The sequence below is a fragment of the Myripristis murdjan genome, chromosome 3 (genome assembly GCF_902150065.1).
Source record: "Myripristis murdjan chromosome 3, fMyrMur1.1, whole genome shotgun sequence".
In the NCBI taxonomy this organism is placed as follows: Eukaryota; Metazoa; Chordata; class Actinopteri; order Holocentriformes; family Holocentridae; genus Myripristis; species Myripristis murdjan.
The window spans coordinates 6,286,991-6,304,660 of record NC_043982.1 but is presented as its reverse complement, the minus strand read 5'-3'; the positions used below and the strand labels follow the sequence as shown (position 1 = coordinate 6,304,660).

At 40.8% G+C, this 17,670-nt stretch overlaps 1 protein-coding gene across 2 annotated transcripts in view; it reads left to right on the top strand.

Moving 5' to 3' along the window:
• The first annotated feature begins 523 nt into the window (after window positions 1-523).
• Window positions 524-17,670, top strand: part of nedd4a (NEDD4 E3 ubiquitin protein ligase a) — a 30,093-nt gene continuing 12,946 nt past the window's right edge. Inside the window, exons 1-5 of one of the 2 annotated variants that reach the window (XM_030045034.1) lie at window positions 524-749; window positions 1,511-1,584; window positions 3,391-3,469; window positions 3,581-3,619; window positions 3,804-3,857. In XM_030045034.1, coding sequence (XP_029900894.1) covers window positions 705-749; window positions 1,511-1,584; window positions 3,391-3,469; window positions 3,581-3,619; window positions 3,804-3,857 — 291 coding nt within the window. In that variant the 5' untranslated portion in view covers window positions 524-704. Of the gene's footprint in view, window positions 750-1,510; window positions 1,585-3,390; window positions 3,470-3,580; window positions 3,620-3,803; window positions 3,858-10,323; window positions 11,653-17,670 lie in introns of those variants that run through there. The other variant, XM_030045025.1, reaches the window with a different exon arrangement.

Below are 17,670 nucleotides of genomic sequence, written 5' to 3'. Positions count from 1 at the left end.
AAAAAAAAAAAAAAAAGGCCAGCGACTATTTTTCATCCAAAAATTTGTCAACAAAATTATGGTTGACATAAGCCAGAACTGGGATTGCCTTAAATTTTAGGATAGCCTCCATATGGTTCAAACTTTGTTTATTGTTCTGTACAAGAAGACCCCCCACACACACCACACACACACACACACACACCACACCCCCCTCAGTGGGCCACCTCATTTAAAAAAGTGTTAGAGCCGCCACTGCGGGGACTAGCGCTTGAAGTTGTGCGGATGTTTTTCTGTCAGCCTCCGCCGACCTCCTTATCAATAGTCACGGCTTGGCATGTGATGTAGCTCTACGTATTTTGCCAAACTGCATGTTAATTGAATGCAAATTTCGGTATGTGGCGAAAAAATACTACCCTGACTCTTTCCCTCCATTTTAAGCAGCGAGTTTCCTGTCAGTGACTGTCAGTGATTTTCTGAGCGGGCTTCCTCGGGACAGAGGAGTGGCAGGTCAAAGGAAACTGAAGGAGGAGGAGGAGGAGGAGGAGGAGGAGGAGGAGGAGATGGATGGATAGCTGAGTGACGACGCCACTAAAGTTATTTGCTATAACTGCTTGCAGCTTGATAACATCAAAACAGAGTGGAAACTGAACACCTGAGAGTCCAGTGTTATCTTGACCACTGTCCTCTTGTATAATAGTGTTTTGCTGGGAGAAGGAGAGGATATGGCAGCGCTTCCCTCTCAGATCCGAGGACTTCAGGCAGATGAGGTGACGTTACCAAAACATTTGCTAGCGTTAAAATGAAATTGCTCTTGTGCTTTCGCTAGCCAGCTGGCTAACACAGGTTGACGCTAACGCAAGCTAACAACGGCACTCAGTTACATTATTATGTTGTTAGGATGTTAGCGAGCTAGCTCACTAATGTAAACAGTAATGGTGCTGTTTAGTTGTTTTTGCTCCACAGCCGTGCCACTGCTTAACACTGAAACAGTGTAACTGATCGCCATTGTTGAGGGCAAAACTTCTGTACAGCTAATGCTATCCATTACTTCCTATAGTAATTGGAGAGCCGTGTTCACTTTGTCGCCAGGAAACTAGAGCAGGCTCCTGTTACTACGCCTTCGTGTTGGCCCTCAGTGTTTCCCGTCTCGTACATAGCCACTAATTTGCCATGTGTCCCTCAAACCGACAGCATTGTCATGTTATCAAAGCGCTGTGCTCACGTTAGAGCTGTCACGTAAGGCTCAGTGGTCGGGCCTGGGTACAATCTTCACTGTGAGCCATGTGATGTCTTACGAAATGGCATGGTGATTCAGAGAGGCTACAATAAAAAAAAATGACGGGAAAATTACTCAAGTCCAGAGAAGTGCTCACGTGTTCCGTCACTCAGATTCAAACATGACTATCCGCCGCAGGCTTGTGATGAGGATTAATACAAAGGCATGTTTGTTTTACTCCGAGCTGTGATCCCTGTTCAGAAATAAAGCTGTGATTGTGAGCATTTTGTTTGTTTGTGTGGTTAATCTCAGGAGGAATCCAGAATCCTAAGAGTGAAAGTCATTGCTGGGATCGGGCTGGCCAAGAAAGATATACTTGGAGCCAGGTAAGCTCTGCTAGTTGTTGAGCACTGATTTGTATTTCTTTCGAGGGAATTGTGTGTCATTACATTTCATGTCATTTGACATCAGGAGGTTCTGCCTCAACCTGGTGCCCCTTCACTTTGACTCCCAAAGAAGGTGCAGTTTTGTAAATCTTGTAAATCTTGATTGGTAAAGCTGAACAAGAACCGAGAATTTACATGCCCTGTGCTTTTGCATAGAGGAATGGGATAGTTATACCCCTATATATTTTTTTAAAGAAACCTCAGTCATCTGTAAATGAAACATATGTGCAGTTATATGCTTAATTTTACTTTGTCAACCAGTCTTTGTTCAAAGCTACCAACATAGACTCAATTAAACCTGGCTTATTATAATTTGGAATTTTTTTTTTCTGTTTCCATTTTCCTATGGTTTCCCCCCTCAGTCTCAGTTTAATTTTAGTTAGTTTTCAGTGTCAGTTTGATACTTATAGCAATAGAAATTAATTCATTCAATTTCTAAGGTTATAGTTTTTTGTTTGTTTGTTTGTTTGTTTGTTTTAGTTTTATCCATCCATTTTCCATACCTGCTTATCCCTATTCAGGGTCACAGGGGTTCAAGCTGTTCCCAGCATGCCCAGGTTAAACAGGTCACCGGTCCATCGCAGGGTTAACAGACAGATATGTGCCTGTTCCCATCCATAGGCAATGGACAGCATCCAGTTCACCTCACATTCATGTTTTTGCACTCTGATTTATTTAACGATTTATTGTAGTTTTTCAACACATAGTTAACTTAAAGATGAGACCAGCTGGATGTCATGCTGTAAACATAAGGTGCACCAGCAGACTCACTTGGACCATTTAGCTCTAAATAACCACCCTGGTATTGTCCATGAGTTGTGCCCTGCGGACACTCTGCAAGTGGCAGGGTGCTTCAGAAATCAGGATTTGAAAGTTAGCCAGATAGGTGTGGAAAGGATATAGTAAATCCTGGTGGTAGGGATTTGAATCTATAAAATAAAACATGAAGCTTAGGTTGAGGAATGTTATTCAGTCATACATGTTTGTGATTGCTCTTAAATAATACACCTTTCAAGAGAGAATGTATAAAATCTTTTAAAGTTGTCCAGCTGTTTTGTTAATCCTGCTGTGTGAAGCACACCCTGGAGGTGATCATGGACACCAAACAAATTGTTAGTGACTCCACAGGGAAGCATTGTCCTGTGGAGTAGTGAGTGCCACATAAAAATTCCCTGTTTTTTTTTTTGTTTTTTTTTCCCCTGCACAGAAACCATATGGTGAAGACAAAAACATGTCTGGTTTTATTTTATTTTGGTTAGTTTTGCAACTAGACAAGATTGAGTTCAGTTGTAGTTTTTCAGATTCTTCTCTCTATTTTTCTTTCAAATTTTCAGCACCTAGCTCTTGTTTTAGTTTACCTTAACAGCCTTGATTCAAATTATTTCACAATTGTTATTAACTGTTACTGTTGCAAAAAGTTAGAATATGAAACTAGATTTCCTTCATTTTTAATTTTCTGCCTAAAATACATCTAAATTGCTGTCACTAATGCTGGCTGAAGTGATGCTACTACTGGATAATGCTTGTGATGGTGAAAGCAGTGAACATCAGCTTAAGCTGTAGTTTTCCTTCTGTGTCTCAGAGCATGCAAAATAAGCAGTCTTTGGAGATGAAGAAAAGACTGTAATGCCACAATGATCATAAAACCACTAATGTACTGATAATTGCAGAGATTGCAGCTGTTTTATCGCGGTTGAAATTAAGGATGGCTGTTCAAAGCACTGATGTCCTGTGTTTTGTTAATAGTGATCCATATACAAGACTGTCCCTTTATGACCCCATCAATGGAGAGCTGACAAGTCTTCAGACTAAAACAATAAAGAAGGTGAGTGACTGAGCATCTTAATAAGCATTTAGAGTATACTTTATAGGTGTATTAGTGAGCACATGTTTCATTATGAACTCATTTTTCTTTCCCCTCTCTGATACCATGAAGACATTGGACCCAAAATGGAATGAGGAATTTTATTTCAGGGTAAGTGAGAAAGCATCCAATGCAGTTTTTGTATCTGGTAACAATATACCGAATAAGTTTGTACTTGTCAGTAAAATTGTAATAATCATTAGACAGGCATCTTGGACCATAGCTCAGTAGGCCTATGGTGTTAAAGCAGTTGATTCAATAGTTCTGACTTTATGTTTTTGTGATTATCTCTCAGGTTGATCCCAGGAAGCATCGTCTGCTGTTGGAGGTGTTTGACGAGAATCGACTGGTATGTTGTTCCCATATGTCCAGTATTTTATGCCATTTGTTAAGTAGACTTCAGATTTAGTTTACAGCTACTGTTTGTGTGATTGATAGCATTTTCCTGCTGTCCCAGTTCTGTTTGTTCCTACAAAATCTACTAAAGGAGCGTCTGCACTACACTGTGAAAATCAGTGGAAGTGGGTGAATTTGACATGAAAGCGAAGGCCACAATGCTGACTTTGTTTACGGAAGGCACTGAAGTTTAGTTCCTGAGATTTATTCCAGTGTACAAAAAAAATTAAACAGCCCATTTTCAGTTTTGTTTTTTTTTGTCTGAATGTATTATCAGGCAGGAAAAACAGACGGGCGAGTCGGTCCAAGTCTGTTCAAGTCCAGAGATGCACTTGACAGGCGGGTAGGACCAGAGTTTCCACTGAGATCATTTGCTGCTCTCTATTAGCTCTCATGATACGTCCAGGAATATAGAGCTATAATATTACTGGCTGTAATGTGGTTAAAAGCTCTGGCCACCGCGTTGGCGTTACATAATTAATATGTTGATCCATGGCCAAAATCTTAATGTGAAGAAACCATGGTCTCTGAATCGTCTGATACATACAGACTTCTGCAAAAGAAATTTGGCATGGTGGAGAAACTGACATGCTTGAGTAAAGATGTTTGGATGTGCAAACAAATATTCAAAATAAATGCATAATTTGACTTGTGCACATGCAATAAACCATCTTATAAATGCCAAGTCTGTCTCGAATGATGCCAAGAGAATGTGTCATATTTCAGCAAATGAAGGTATCTTTCAGTCAGTGCCAGGTTAACAGTGGTTTATCTGTCTGGCAAAAATACAGCCGCCCTTATTTTGCCATGACATATTTGATATTGTTAGAAACCTGGGACACCTTACTATTGAGAATCGTAAATACGGGCCAAGCCTGGCTACGCTAATGACATCCACTCGCACAGGTGCAGACAGAGTTCAAAGGGAATTGCATATGACAAATGGTGTTGTTTTTCATGTAGATGGCACTATTATGTGAAGACATGCGGTTATGTCGCTGAATACTGATTTTGAAAAACAAATGCATGAGGGTTGATGTGTGCTAGCTGCACTGTGAGAGCTCATATTGTGTTGCTGGATTGAGATGTTGAACTGCAGATAGGAGACTGTGATGACTGCAGATGTCAGTGTCCAGTGTGCTCCTTACTATAATACCTTAAGGATTGTGCAAGGAGCAAGAAATAGGTGGCAAGCTGAAGCATGAGGCTGGACCAGGACAGCTGCTGACCCAGTTTCATGCCTGCCTGATGTAGGTCCTGGGACACCTGATGATGGTGGCTAGAAGTAACCAGACTCAAGTAACAGCACTGCTGCTGTCTTGTACTTGGAGCTAACTGTGCTCGCCACATGTAATATAAACAGTTGAGCTATTAGCCAGCCCGAGTGACCCCAAATTCCTGAGTGTGACCTCACTATAATATAAACACACATGCACACACATAACCTCAAGCAATACTTATATTAACTAAATATAACCACTTCCCTACATGCTCATACTGCAATTGCATAATGACATGTAGTCAATGAAAAAGCAATTATTTCAGCAATTGTAAGGCAGATCTTCATACCTTAATCCAGTCACCTGGGGCCAGGAAACATATGGAGCCAGATAAATTTTACATTTTTATATTACTACATAACTTGATGTTATATCTGTTTATATTTATGTTGATAAATAATGTTGGATAATGGATAATGTTTGAGGATTAGTGAGCCTCTTGTGCAGATATGTTATGCTGCAGCCTGAAAGCAGAAATTGATAGAAGAATTGTGAACATTTGAACTGTGTCCTGCTGTGTTGTACAAGCCAGTAGACCACTGGCAAATCTCAAATGAAATCTGACGTTAGCATAACATCAGCAAAGACTGTGTTCTTGTGCTCTGTTCTTTTATCAGCTCCTGCTGTCAACATATGCAAACTAGCAGGCCTAGCTGGAAAGTTCATAAAACATAGCCATGCCTTTGTGTAATATAACTCTTTAAATGCTGCAAATTGTCATAGTTGAAATGGCTAACAACACCGGCTGAAACACAAGACGCCTTTCCAGTAATTTAGTCCTCACTTCAGAACTTCTTACCTGAGCACTTCCTTCAAGTCATACGGCTCATACGGAAGCTAGCCTGGTACCATCACAACAGATAACATAAAAATGGCTCCCACTCTCACCTTTCTGGTTTGTTGATTTGAATGGCAAAGTCTGTTCTACTCCATTCAAGTTCCATATGAGGGACAGCTACACTTGATAAGGCTTTGTGAGAAAAGTAACACATAGTTAGTGCAGCCCAGGCACTTAAATATTCTTTCCGATTGAATTGTAATTGCATATTCCACACACAGAAAACCCTCAAAGCTGTCTTTTAGCTTCGAGATTATCGAGATTTCTGTTGATACAAAACGATTCAGTTTGCACCTCAGTTTTCAGGTCGCTGTTTGGTTGCTATCACAGTTTGGTTTTTCAGTAAATTGAGATCTCCCTTTCTAATTTAAACATGCACCAGGAATTCACAAAGATGAACAGGGATTTTTGTCAGTGTTCAGTGAAGATGCAATGTAGCGACAGAAATGTAGCTTTGTAGCAACAGAAGCTCATGGAAGAGTCAGATATTTGCTCTCAATTGTTATTATTTATCAAAACCGGATTTGTGTGTTGTACTCTACAAGTGTGATCACTGTGATTTTGCATCATGGTGAGAAAAATTATGGTCCGCCATATATGTACAGTATGGTGAACTGAGAACTATAGAATCACAGTTTAGGTTTTGTACAGAACTGCTACACCCAAGGTCTTTTTGCTGAGTGGGTAGTTAATTGCACCCTTTATGACATTGGGCACAGCTCTATCTGTTCCGTCCTCAAGGATCTTCCTTGACGTCTGGCTGAACACTGCCCCACTGCTAACTTGTCCTTCTGGCAGACTCTACTCACTGATTTAAAAAAAAAAAAAAAAAAAGCAGATTCGTACAGAGAGCAACATGGATCATCAGTGCATGTCAGGCAGATGGCTGTTTTAATAATCATTTTGCACTTGAAAATTCTGATATGACTGTGCATATTCACTATGTGGCTCATTATTATCTATGTCATGGCTCACCTTGGTCCAGGGCTTTATTTGTTTTTTGTGCTCAGCTCCTCCCCGCTTCCAGTTTGTTTCCAATATAACTGAAGGCTTCTAGAGCTTTTTATTACGTCATCATTTCAGCAGTCGCATGGTAAGACAAAACTGGGTTTGACGAATACTAATCTACCTTGTCATGCTTCAAGGACATTTTGTTGTAATTTGAAGGGGTGTGTCAGTACTGCCGTTGTGTATGTGTGTGTGTGTGTGTGTGTGTGTGTGCGCGCGCGCGCGCGTGTATATGCGACTCCCAGTTTGACACAGGGAAATGAAGAGAGAGAGAGCTGAAAACAAAAAATTATCCTGCATTTACAGGATGTTCAGCTAAGGCTTTATTACATGGCCCAATTCCACCCTAAAGTTGAGGGTTAAGTAACATAATTTGCCACAGATTTTTGTCAGTGAGTTATATTGTTATTTGCAAATTCGCATAAGGCTCTAAAATATCCTTTACAGTTTAATGAAATGTAGTATTTTGCTACCACACATAAACCCAAATGAATACCCATTACAGTAGAGCAAAAAGTTAAAGGTAGGTAAGTATTTTTTGAGTGGCTCTGTGTCTGCACGATTTGTCGCTCAGGCATAATGTTGAACTCGTCAGTCCAAAATTACTGTGATTATACCTTTTATATGATTCCATATGATATATAAACTTGATTGACTGAAAATTTATCTTGCACTTTTGACACATTGTAGGATCAGGAAAAGTTTCCATAGGAATTATGTACGAGAAAACGTACATTTTATATTGCTCAAAACATCACAGCTCAGTCACTTGGTGAAGTTCATTGTCTTGATTATGAGAAAGTGTATACGAACATTTTGATGTCAACAAAAAAAAATGTTGTGGTGAACAGTGCTTGTAGTTACAATTGGAATAATAATTTCTGTCGCCTCCGGGAAGCTGGCAGCGGCACGTTTTGTTTCATTTTATTTTGTTTTGTTTTTTTTTGGCTGGCGGATTGCTCTATGGGTGGTTTAGGCACCGCATGTGGGCAGGAATATTCTGTTAACTGATTTATTCATGGCGTCAAGGAAGGCTCAGTTGTTGAGTATCAAAAGTTCATTTACAATAAACACCAAACCAAATAGGACCCTAACTGGAGTATGGCCAAGAGCTTGTTACTGCATGTAAGCATAGTCCTCACCAGGTAAAGTTACATGAGTTGGTACACATAATATAAATGCAGTATAATAACCAGACACAAACATATTATGTACATGTACAGATGTACATTATGTGCAGACAATAGAAATTGAATTCAATTTCTATTGTCTGTTGTATTGTACAGACATTATGTTGATGGAGACAAGACAGTGACAGTATTCACAGATTGGAATAACGCAAGCATATTTTAAGAAGTCAAGTATTACAGAAAACTATACAAAGCATGGAAAATGTTATGCTGTGTAGCAGATTTGAAAGCAGAGTGGCTGGCTGGTGGCCAGTTAGTGAAAAGAAGAAAAAATGTTGCTTAGCCATCGAAGTTTGGCTGCTTTGAGATGAAATAGCAGGTAAACACAGGTGTTATTAATGACAATGACAATGACGTTTTTGTTCAATTTAAGTGTAGCAGAGTCTTTCCAGTGTGTCAGCATGAACAATAGCAGGACTCCAGCTCTGTTAGAGCTAAATGAAACAGAATCATAATTAATGTCATTACTGACACCTGTGTTTAATCTGCTTTTTCTTGACAAAATTGCTGCTGGGAAAAAGGTCTGCAGGATTGGATCGTGCAGATGCAGCAATGAACCCGACAATTAAGCATTAGCTGGTGTTTGGCTTGTTATGGTCTTATAAGTGGAACAAGGACTACCCAGGAGGTATTGAACCAATACAGGTGGTGAACAAAGTATATCTGCTACTAAGCCTTCTTGGAGGTTCTCAATGCCAGTTGAAATCCCGAGAGATGACAGTTTCCAGAGATTTAAATGACTCAATTCGGTTGCTCCAGAATGCTAAATCGTTGATGCTGTAGAGTGGAAATAGTGTAATTTGCTTCCTGACAACAGCTGTCATTTCCTCAGATCTAAGCAAAGTCAGCTCCACTATATGGGAAATGACGTTTCTTCACTGACACATTGGAGTCAACAAAGAATAGCGGATGAGGTTGACTGCAGCAGAAAGTACCCTCCGGTGACTCATGTCTGTATCCTGGCTGAGCCACTTACCATCATACATTGTACGGAAGCTAACTTGGTTGCAAAGTAATGCCTTGAAATAGCCTGGCCTCACTCACAATAGACTGTCATTAATAGGGATGACTGTCAGCAACCAGAAAGTGGAAATCAAACCAGCACTGACTGCTACATTAGGTGTCATTTGACAGCTATCATGTTACTCTCAGTGCCATCACAACTCTGTGTTGTTTTTAACTACTAATTTTGATTTATGACCACAATCTTCTGTCTCTACGGGTGATCTATCAGAAATCATCCGTTTCTTTGCAGGCAAAGCCATTAGCCCAATATTTCATGTCTTGATTGGTATTTTTGCATTAACTCCAACATTTGAATTATGAAATTGATGACTTTTGCAGTTTTCAGTTGCTTTCCCTGTATATTTTCACATGCTGGGGTGGGTTTCATTGTATGAATTTTCTTAAACAAGCCTGCCCTTAGTTTGATGTAGAATTATGTCGAAAGTCATTCCCTTTGATTTCCTGTAATTCAATACCAGTGGGTAAAAATATTTGTGGGGGCACAGAGCAGCAGAAACATTAGAAGCATAGCTGCAGCGGGAAGTGGAGTCTTGAGTGAGTGGCCCGGGGCAGACATAACAGCTCACCAGAGCTTCAGTCTAAGATGCAAAGTAGAGGGCTAGTGTGTTGTTTTTTTCAAAGGGGCAAGCAGGAGTGTGGCTGCTGGAAAAGGTACAAAGTGCTATATACTATATCAATCTGGCTGGAATTCAGGAGGTACAGTTGCAACAAAGCTGAGGTTGGACAGAAGTCGGCAGCCGGAGCTCTGCCCTTCAAGATTCAGTGTAACTTTTTGTTGACTGAGTAGAGTTTAAGCCCCCCCTAAAGAAGAGGACCTCCAGGATTGCTTCAGCTTTAAGGTCTGCGTGTTTGGGTCATTCCTTCAAACAGTACAACTGACCTCCTCTGACTAATCGCTGAGATCAGCCTTGACAGGAATGTAGGTTGTCACCGGAGCTATTTTGGCAATGCACCGCCACTTATGATTGTAATCACAGAGCAGAACTTGGAGCAGTTGCGCTGGTGTTCTTTTTTTCCTGCATGCAAGTTTTATCATGCAGCACTCGGCAACGCGGCAGGGATTAGAGAGTTAAACGAATGGCACGCCGGCTCCGCTTGCATTTTGCGTCGAGGAGAAGCAACACGGACCCTCTGTCAGAGAGCCTGAGCAGCCATGGTGAGGAAAGTGGAGTCAGTGCGTCAGCTCACAGCCCCACGGAGAGCCTGGCGCACAGTTCTGTCCACTTGAAGGTGACTCCCCTGTCACCAGACTATGGTAATTTACAGCGTTACTCGTCAGTATTCATACCCAAGGTTAACACTGGAGGATGTAGTAAGAAGAGCATTCTGCAGATCTCACTACAGCCCTGTGGTAAGCTCAGTGGAGAGCTGGAAGGCACCGAGGATGGAGAGCCAGGGGGCTGCGAAGGAGGAGCAGGCAGTGGCTCTGACGGAAGCTCGTGCAGCAGCAGCATGGCCAGCGATGCCGGGTACTGTAGCAGCAGCAGTATCTTTGAACCAGAGGCTCCAGAACAGCACAAAGCTGCCCAGGAGAGGATTTTACCTTGCTGCAAGTCCAAGGTCCCCTTAAGGCGGTGTTCTTCCTTGGTTATTTTTCCAAAGAGCCCCTGTAGCACCCCACCTGCCTCCCCCGTCAGCCCGGTGGCTCTACCTGTCCTCCCTCCTGCAAGGGTCTCTCATCAGACACCTCTGCAGATATCTGCCAACGAATCCTCACAGAATGATGAGGAAGTCACTTGCAAAGGGTCCACTGCTACTGCACTAAATAGCCATCGCCTCGCCAAAGGCAGCTGTTCATCAGCTGAGTTCAGGGACACCAAACACACAGTGCAGTTTAATGTTCCTTTAAAGGATGAACCAAAAAGTAAAACCGAGGATAGGAGCAAAATAATGGAACGGTCACTGATGTCAGACCAGTCAAATCGTCACTCTAGCAGTGTGCTGCTACACTTTGCCCACCAGAGACCACTGATACCAGGGAAGGGAGCTCCAGCCAGGGCTACAGTTAACGTGGAATATCCTGAGGCTCCTTACCCACCACCACAGCCTGAGGGTGAACATGACCCTCACAAAAAGCTGTATCGAAGTACCTCAGCTTGTTTGCTTTCCTCAGCTAAACCATCAGAAAAGAACCATAATGTCTCTCCGCGGGAGAGAGGACCGGAAAGGCCTAAGGAAAACCATTGTCATCGGGCTATACAGAGGAGCTTTTCCCTGGAAGTGCCCTACCCCAACACTGGAATTTCATGTCATGTTTCAAACCCAATGCTCACTGGCTCTTGCTCTCCACATGTGCACATTCATGTGGCCCCTTGCTGTCCAGCTAAACCGTCTAGCTCCATTTCTGATGTAAACACAAACCACAAAGGGGATTATATTCCAACTAACCCAAGTCAAAACTCCAAGGTAAGTGATATCTGTCTTCACTGGAATGAACTTGATGCTCCCAGTCCAGCAGAGCTAACACTAAGCAGGGCCCATGTGTCTCAAGCTTCTAAGAAAAGTAGGTACCGGTCAGAAATCATTGGACAGGTATAATGCCTGTATGTTTCCCTGTGACTTTAGGGGCAATCACTTTATTTTTTAGGGTGGAACCTTAATTAAAACTACTTCTGATTTTATTAATTAATTAATTAATTAATTAATTAATTAATTTTTATATCATATACAGCATCAACAAGAGTCAGATTGACATGAAATGAATAAGAGATGATGATGTGTTAATAAAGTAGCTACACACTGTCTTTGTCTTGTTTAGCTTATTGTTGCCAGAGGAACATTTAAGAGAATTATGTCTTTTTTTAATACACGGGTATTTGTTTAATGATGCTGTGATAATTCTGCTCTCCTTCACTGCTACCAACATTTAAACCCTTGAAGCTCTGTTTACTCGGTGTCAGCCATTAGACTCACCACAAGAAACGGCCACGTTCAGTAACTGAGAAGATGGCTTCAGCTAAGTCATGCAATTAACAGGCCCAATGTGGACAAACATTCAGAGGCATTTGGTTACATTACAGTAATCCATTTACATATCCGTTTCCAAGAAAATGCTGAAAGAGGGGAAAAAGTCATCCTCGTCTGACTTCTGTTTGGTTGTTTGAATATGAATACACACGTGTTTGATTTTAGAATAGTTCTCCATTTTTATTATTCTGTTAACGCTTTGAGTAATCAGCTTAAGTATTTAGCCTGGCTAATTTTAGCTGTGGGAAAAGCAGTGCCCCTTCCTGATATAAATAAAGTGCCTCTGAAATATCCCCCCTGACTCCAGATAGTCTGGTGGGCTGTAGCTCTGCCCAGTCTTGTGGATTCAAATTTAACAGCGTGATACTAGAGCAGCACTCAGTCATGCCAGCCATCTGTGGAGATGTGTGTGTGTGGAGGGGGGAGTCATGTAATGTAGACAGGCTGGGAGTGTGAGCTGTTCCAAATAACAGAATGGTGTGTTCCCTTCCCTGTGGGTCCCCCTGCCAGGCAGTGTTTGTAAAGTTTCATGTGTCAGCCCGCCCTCTTTTTCTCTGCATTTAGCAGGTTGTCAAGAAAGAAGGCCTGAGCCAGTAATTAGCAAGTACCTTTAAAGAGCCAAGTCTCTGCTTTTGGGGATATAGATTTCTTTACTTGCTTACTTTAAAAATGGCATCTAGACCCTGATTATGGGGACCAGTAAAAACATTATCATGGGAGTTCAGTATATTTTGTAATTCATCTTTATGATCATAGTTACATTGATGTATATTTAATAGAATTTTGGCATGTCTCTATCAGAATTCAGATATCGCAGACTTTTCTTTAGATTTTGGTCATGCCTCCCAACACTTGAGTCACCTCAAGTGGAGTGATTCAGAGTGCAAAGCTAGAGAGAGCTGCTCCACCAACACCTAAAAGGTTACAGGGTTGATTAAGACAGCCAGTTTTGATTTAGGTTTGGTCTTGGACTTTTGACTAGAATACATTTTGGATTTCGTCACATTTGAGTCATTTCAGTTTTGTTAGTTTTCATCTAGTTTGTTGACAAAAACTATATTCACGTATGAAAGCATAAATTCCTCATTAAACTATTTGTTAGTGACCTTTTATTTAGATTTTATATCTAGCATTTTTTTTTTTATTGTACTTAATATCCAAAGTAAAGGTTGTCCATATATCTGTTCCAGTCCAAACTGAGGTCAGGAGCTGTGTTTTCATTCATCTATTTCTGGCATTTTTATCTCTTTTATTTGTTGATGAAAATGTAATTATATTTCATCAGTTGGTTGTCAACAAAGGTTCATTTTGACTTAGTTTTCATAATAGAGAAAGTGTCATAGTGTCACAGATTCTTTTAGTCATAGTTTAAACACTGATTGGGATTTTAATAGAATCATTACTTTAGTTCAGTCCAATGAAAAAGCTTGTCAAAAAAGTTGAGACTGAAAATAGATATTATTGTAATAAAATAGATCATTTTAGATGTAATTTGTGTTATTGTAGTACAGCCTGTAAAATCAGGCAATGATGTTCACGTCTAATCATGGTATTGCAATATCCAAAATCTCTGATGATATCTGGTCTTGTATTATAGCACTGATAGAATATTGAGATATTATCAAGCCCCCTAAATATGGCAAAGCAAAATCTAGCCCTGTGTACTTCCTTCAGGAATCCTCCCAAAGTAAAGATGTTCAGTCCACCAATACAGAGGCTAACTGCTGTTTCCTCAATCAGATATACTAAGATGACTCTGAAAATGCTGGGAAGCTCTTGTGCATTTGTGCCCAAGTGGTTTATTAAAGCAGCAAGAGTTTTGTTGTTGAGGGATCCATTTCGGTGTGGCTTGCTACGGTGTTAAAAATCCCACAATGCAAATATCAGCTGTTCTTATCTGCAGTGTACTTGTAACCTCACAGGCCTCAACTCGTAGGTTAATGAATAATCAGCTCTAGCCATGTTATTCACGGAAAATGTGAGAAATGGATTACAGTTGCCTGTGTGTGACGTTTACTTTATGCATGTGGATCTCTACTGCGACTAGATTGCACTTGAGACAAATTCTTCATGGGATCTAGGCCTAATTAATTTTTTAATTGAATGCTCTTCGCAGTTTATGTGCTGGAGTGTTTATGATATGAACAGGGGCAGGGAGGGAAACACGGATTCCTTTTTCAGAGGCCCAAATGAAGTCTAGGGTATCAGGACCCGTGACCCACATGCCATGACGGATTCTCCCAATTTTACAGCCCAGTTAGTGTTCTGTAGTTGCCTCTGTGTGTGGTTCGGGTTTATTTCATAGTTTGAACTTTGACCTCTTTAGAGGCACTTGCTTTTTTAATTGCCATCTCTCGTGGAGCAGGGAATTTTCCTTTTTTCCCTTATTCTACTTTAGCCACTAATGAAAAAGATGATCGTCTCTACAGTATGCGTCATAAACTTGTAGTGTGCTTATAACAGTCTGCTGTATTACATTTTTACATTGGATGCAATACAGTTGGCATCAGGATACAAGATACTTACATTTCATTAATAGTGCAGGACATCAGACGTCATGTGGCTGGTCTCTTTTGCAATAATAGCAAATGATCTCAGGTCTGGATTACAATGGCTTCTCAAACCTTTTTACAGGTTTAGCTTAAGCTAGGCATTGCAATTAATTACTGCCCCTGCAGGTCTGGCATTGTGACCGTCAGACCTGTGCTCCCAAACTTCCCGACAGTTTGTCACTGCCCGGCTACATAAACAGAGACACAGCTAAACATCTATCTGATCTGCATATATTGGGCACAAGCTCTTTTGTAATGCCAGATACCACAGAGAGTAGCACTTAGCATTGTGTAAGCCTTCAAGGTCTTAACCATCAGGAACACTCTGAACAAGTAATGGCCATTTATTCGTGGGCACATGCTTTTCTTGGGCTGTTTTTTTTTTTTTTTTTTTTTTTTTTTTTTTTCCCCTAAATCCATAAACACACATTTACATCCTCTTCATCAAACTTACTTACCAAACTCAACCTTGTGTCCAGGGAGTTACTAATGAGAGGAGACAATTTCATTTGAAGATAAAAGCTGTAATCTCTCTAGTACTGACGTAAAGGAGCCTTGGTGACACCAGCAGGGCCAGGTGTAGTTTATGAACAACTTAGTGGGTTGTTTGAATCAAGAGGTTTCATTTGTTCAATTAGATGGCAACTTCTGAAATTCTGAGCAGGCTGTTAAAGACCGTGACACACCAAGCTGATGGTCGGCCACTGACCAGTGATTGGCCATCGATGAGCATCTGTGGCCTTGGTTTTTGTGGTGTGTCTCACACCCACACCATTGGCACTAGTCGGACCCCAGCCGGCAGCTTTTCAGCTGATTGAGCATGTTGAATTGATGGTCCTGGTCATTGAGAGAGAGCACTGTGATTGGCTGTTCAGCTTAGTGAATCAGGGCACATGAAGAGAACAGAATTTTTTTTCGTCTCTGCCTCTTCCATTCTTCTTCCATCCAGAACTAAAAGACCAAGGGCTGACAGCGCCAGTGCCATTTGCAACTTCTTATCAGAGATTTTGTCGATTAGGAGTAGCTATATTACAAAACCATCTGTGATGAGTGAGAGTAGTGTGAGAATGGCAAGCAAACACTGATTTGTTAACAGTTTGTGTATCTGCATCCCTGAGTCTTCTGGTTTCCCTTTTTGAATGACAAATACAGACTACCACCACCTGCTGGTACGGAGAGTTATCTCCTCTCACGCAGGTACAGAACGTATGTGCTAGTTGACTGTTGGCTGTGGTCTTTGCAGTGTGTTCAAGTGCTTGTTTTGGCCCCAATACAGGTGACCTGAGGCGACACAACAGCCGGCCTTTGTCGCCGCTGGTTCTTTGATGTCTGTTTGGTGTGTCTGGGCCTAAAATAAGGAAGGTCATATTATTGCTGAGATTTTTGATCGTATGTAAGCACTTTTTCTACGTGAATTGGCCCCAGTTCAGAAGAACCTGCAGGCAGATATCCAAAATAAAAACAACTGGGAAGAATACAATAAATATAATCTTCCATATCAGATCATGTCAAAATATATACAACATCAAAATATTTCACCCCCCCACCCCTCCCCTTATTATCTAAGAAATTGCATTCAGAGCAGAACAGCTTGTGTACCATCTAATGCAATTTGCCCGCCCATGTTCTCTTTGTTAAACACATCATAGCAAATGAACATAAATCAGCAACATGAAGACGTGACCATCTGCTTTTCCTAGACACTTTACAGTACAGATGACCTGTCCCATTTATTGCTATTGAACTCACACACATACACATACATACACACACATGCACACACACAGGCACACAGTTAACTGGACATGGATTACATATGTCAGTGTGAACAGTTAGTGTTCTATAGTTGCCTCTGTGCTTATTTCACAGTTTGAACTTTGAGACACTTGCTTATAGGCTGTAGTTTTATGATTTTTCTTTTTTATTGTCACCTATCATGGAGAAGGATATTTTCCTTTTTTCCCTTTTCTGCTTAAGCCACTCATGAAAAAAATAATTAATATTGTCTACATTTAGCAGCCACTACTGAACATTTTGAAAATGAATATAAATCAGCAGCACAGAGATGTGACAATTTACTTTTCTTAGACACTTTACAGTATAGATGACCCGTCCGATTTATCGCTATTGAACTCACACACGCTCACACATGCTCACACATACACACACACACATACACACATGCATACAGTCAACTTGACATGCGTTACATATGTCACTGTCCCCACTGAGTGCTCATTCCAGCGTATTCCTGATAAAGTCTACTGTGGAAACACTGGGTGTGTAGGTTATGGTGCTGGCTAAAGCTTTTGACTAAAATTTGATTTTGTTGACTTAACTGTGTTTGCTTCCCCTTTTGGATGATCCTTGGCTTAAACACTTGGAAAACAATCTAAATTCATGCGTGAAGGCTTTGTATAATACTTAAAGCTTCATACTTTAGCAGCTGAAAACAGATAACATTGAAAATTTGTTTTATGTATTGTGTGTTTCCATTTTACATGGGGCTGGCATGATTGTATAATTGTCAGGGGGCTCTAGGTCTCAGAAGACCTGTGTGTCAGTCTTTGTTGTCTTAAGGCTCATTTAAAGCGGAAGTGAAGTATCTCGTGATGGGAGTTTCTGGTTACTGTGCTATTCTTTGAGGCCATATTGAACCCAGGAGGCGGGTAAAGACATGTTCTAGATAAGACCTTAATTAGAATGAAAAAATAAGCAAGATAACCAGGGGGGAAAAAAAAAACTTTACAAGACATCCAGTGATAAGTGTCCATCTACAGAATTATAAATGAAATTTGAAAACATCAGTCTTTCTAACAATACCAAGACATACACATACACACACACACACACACACACACACACACACATATATATACACACACATATATATAAGCAGTCGCAC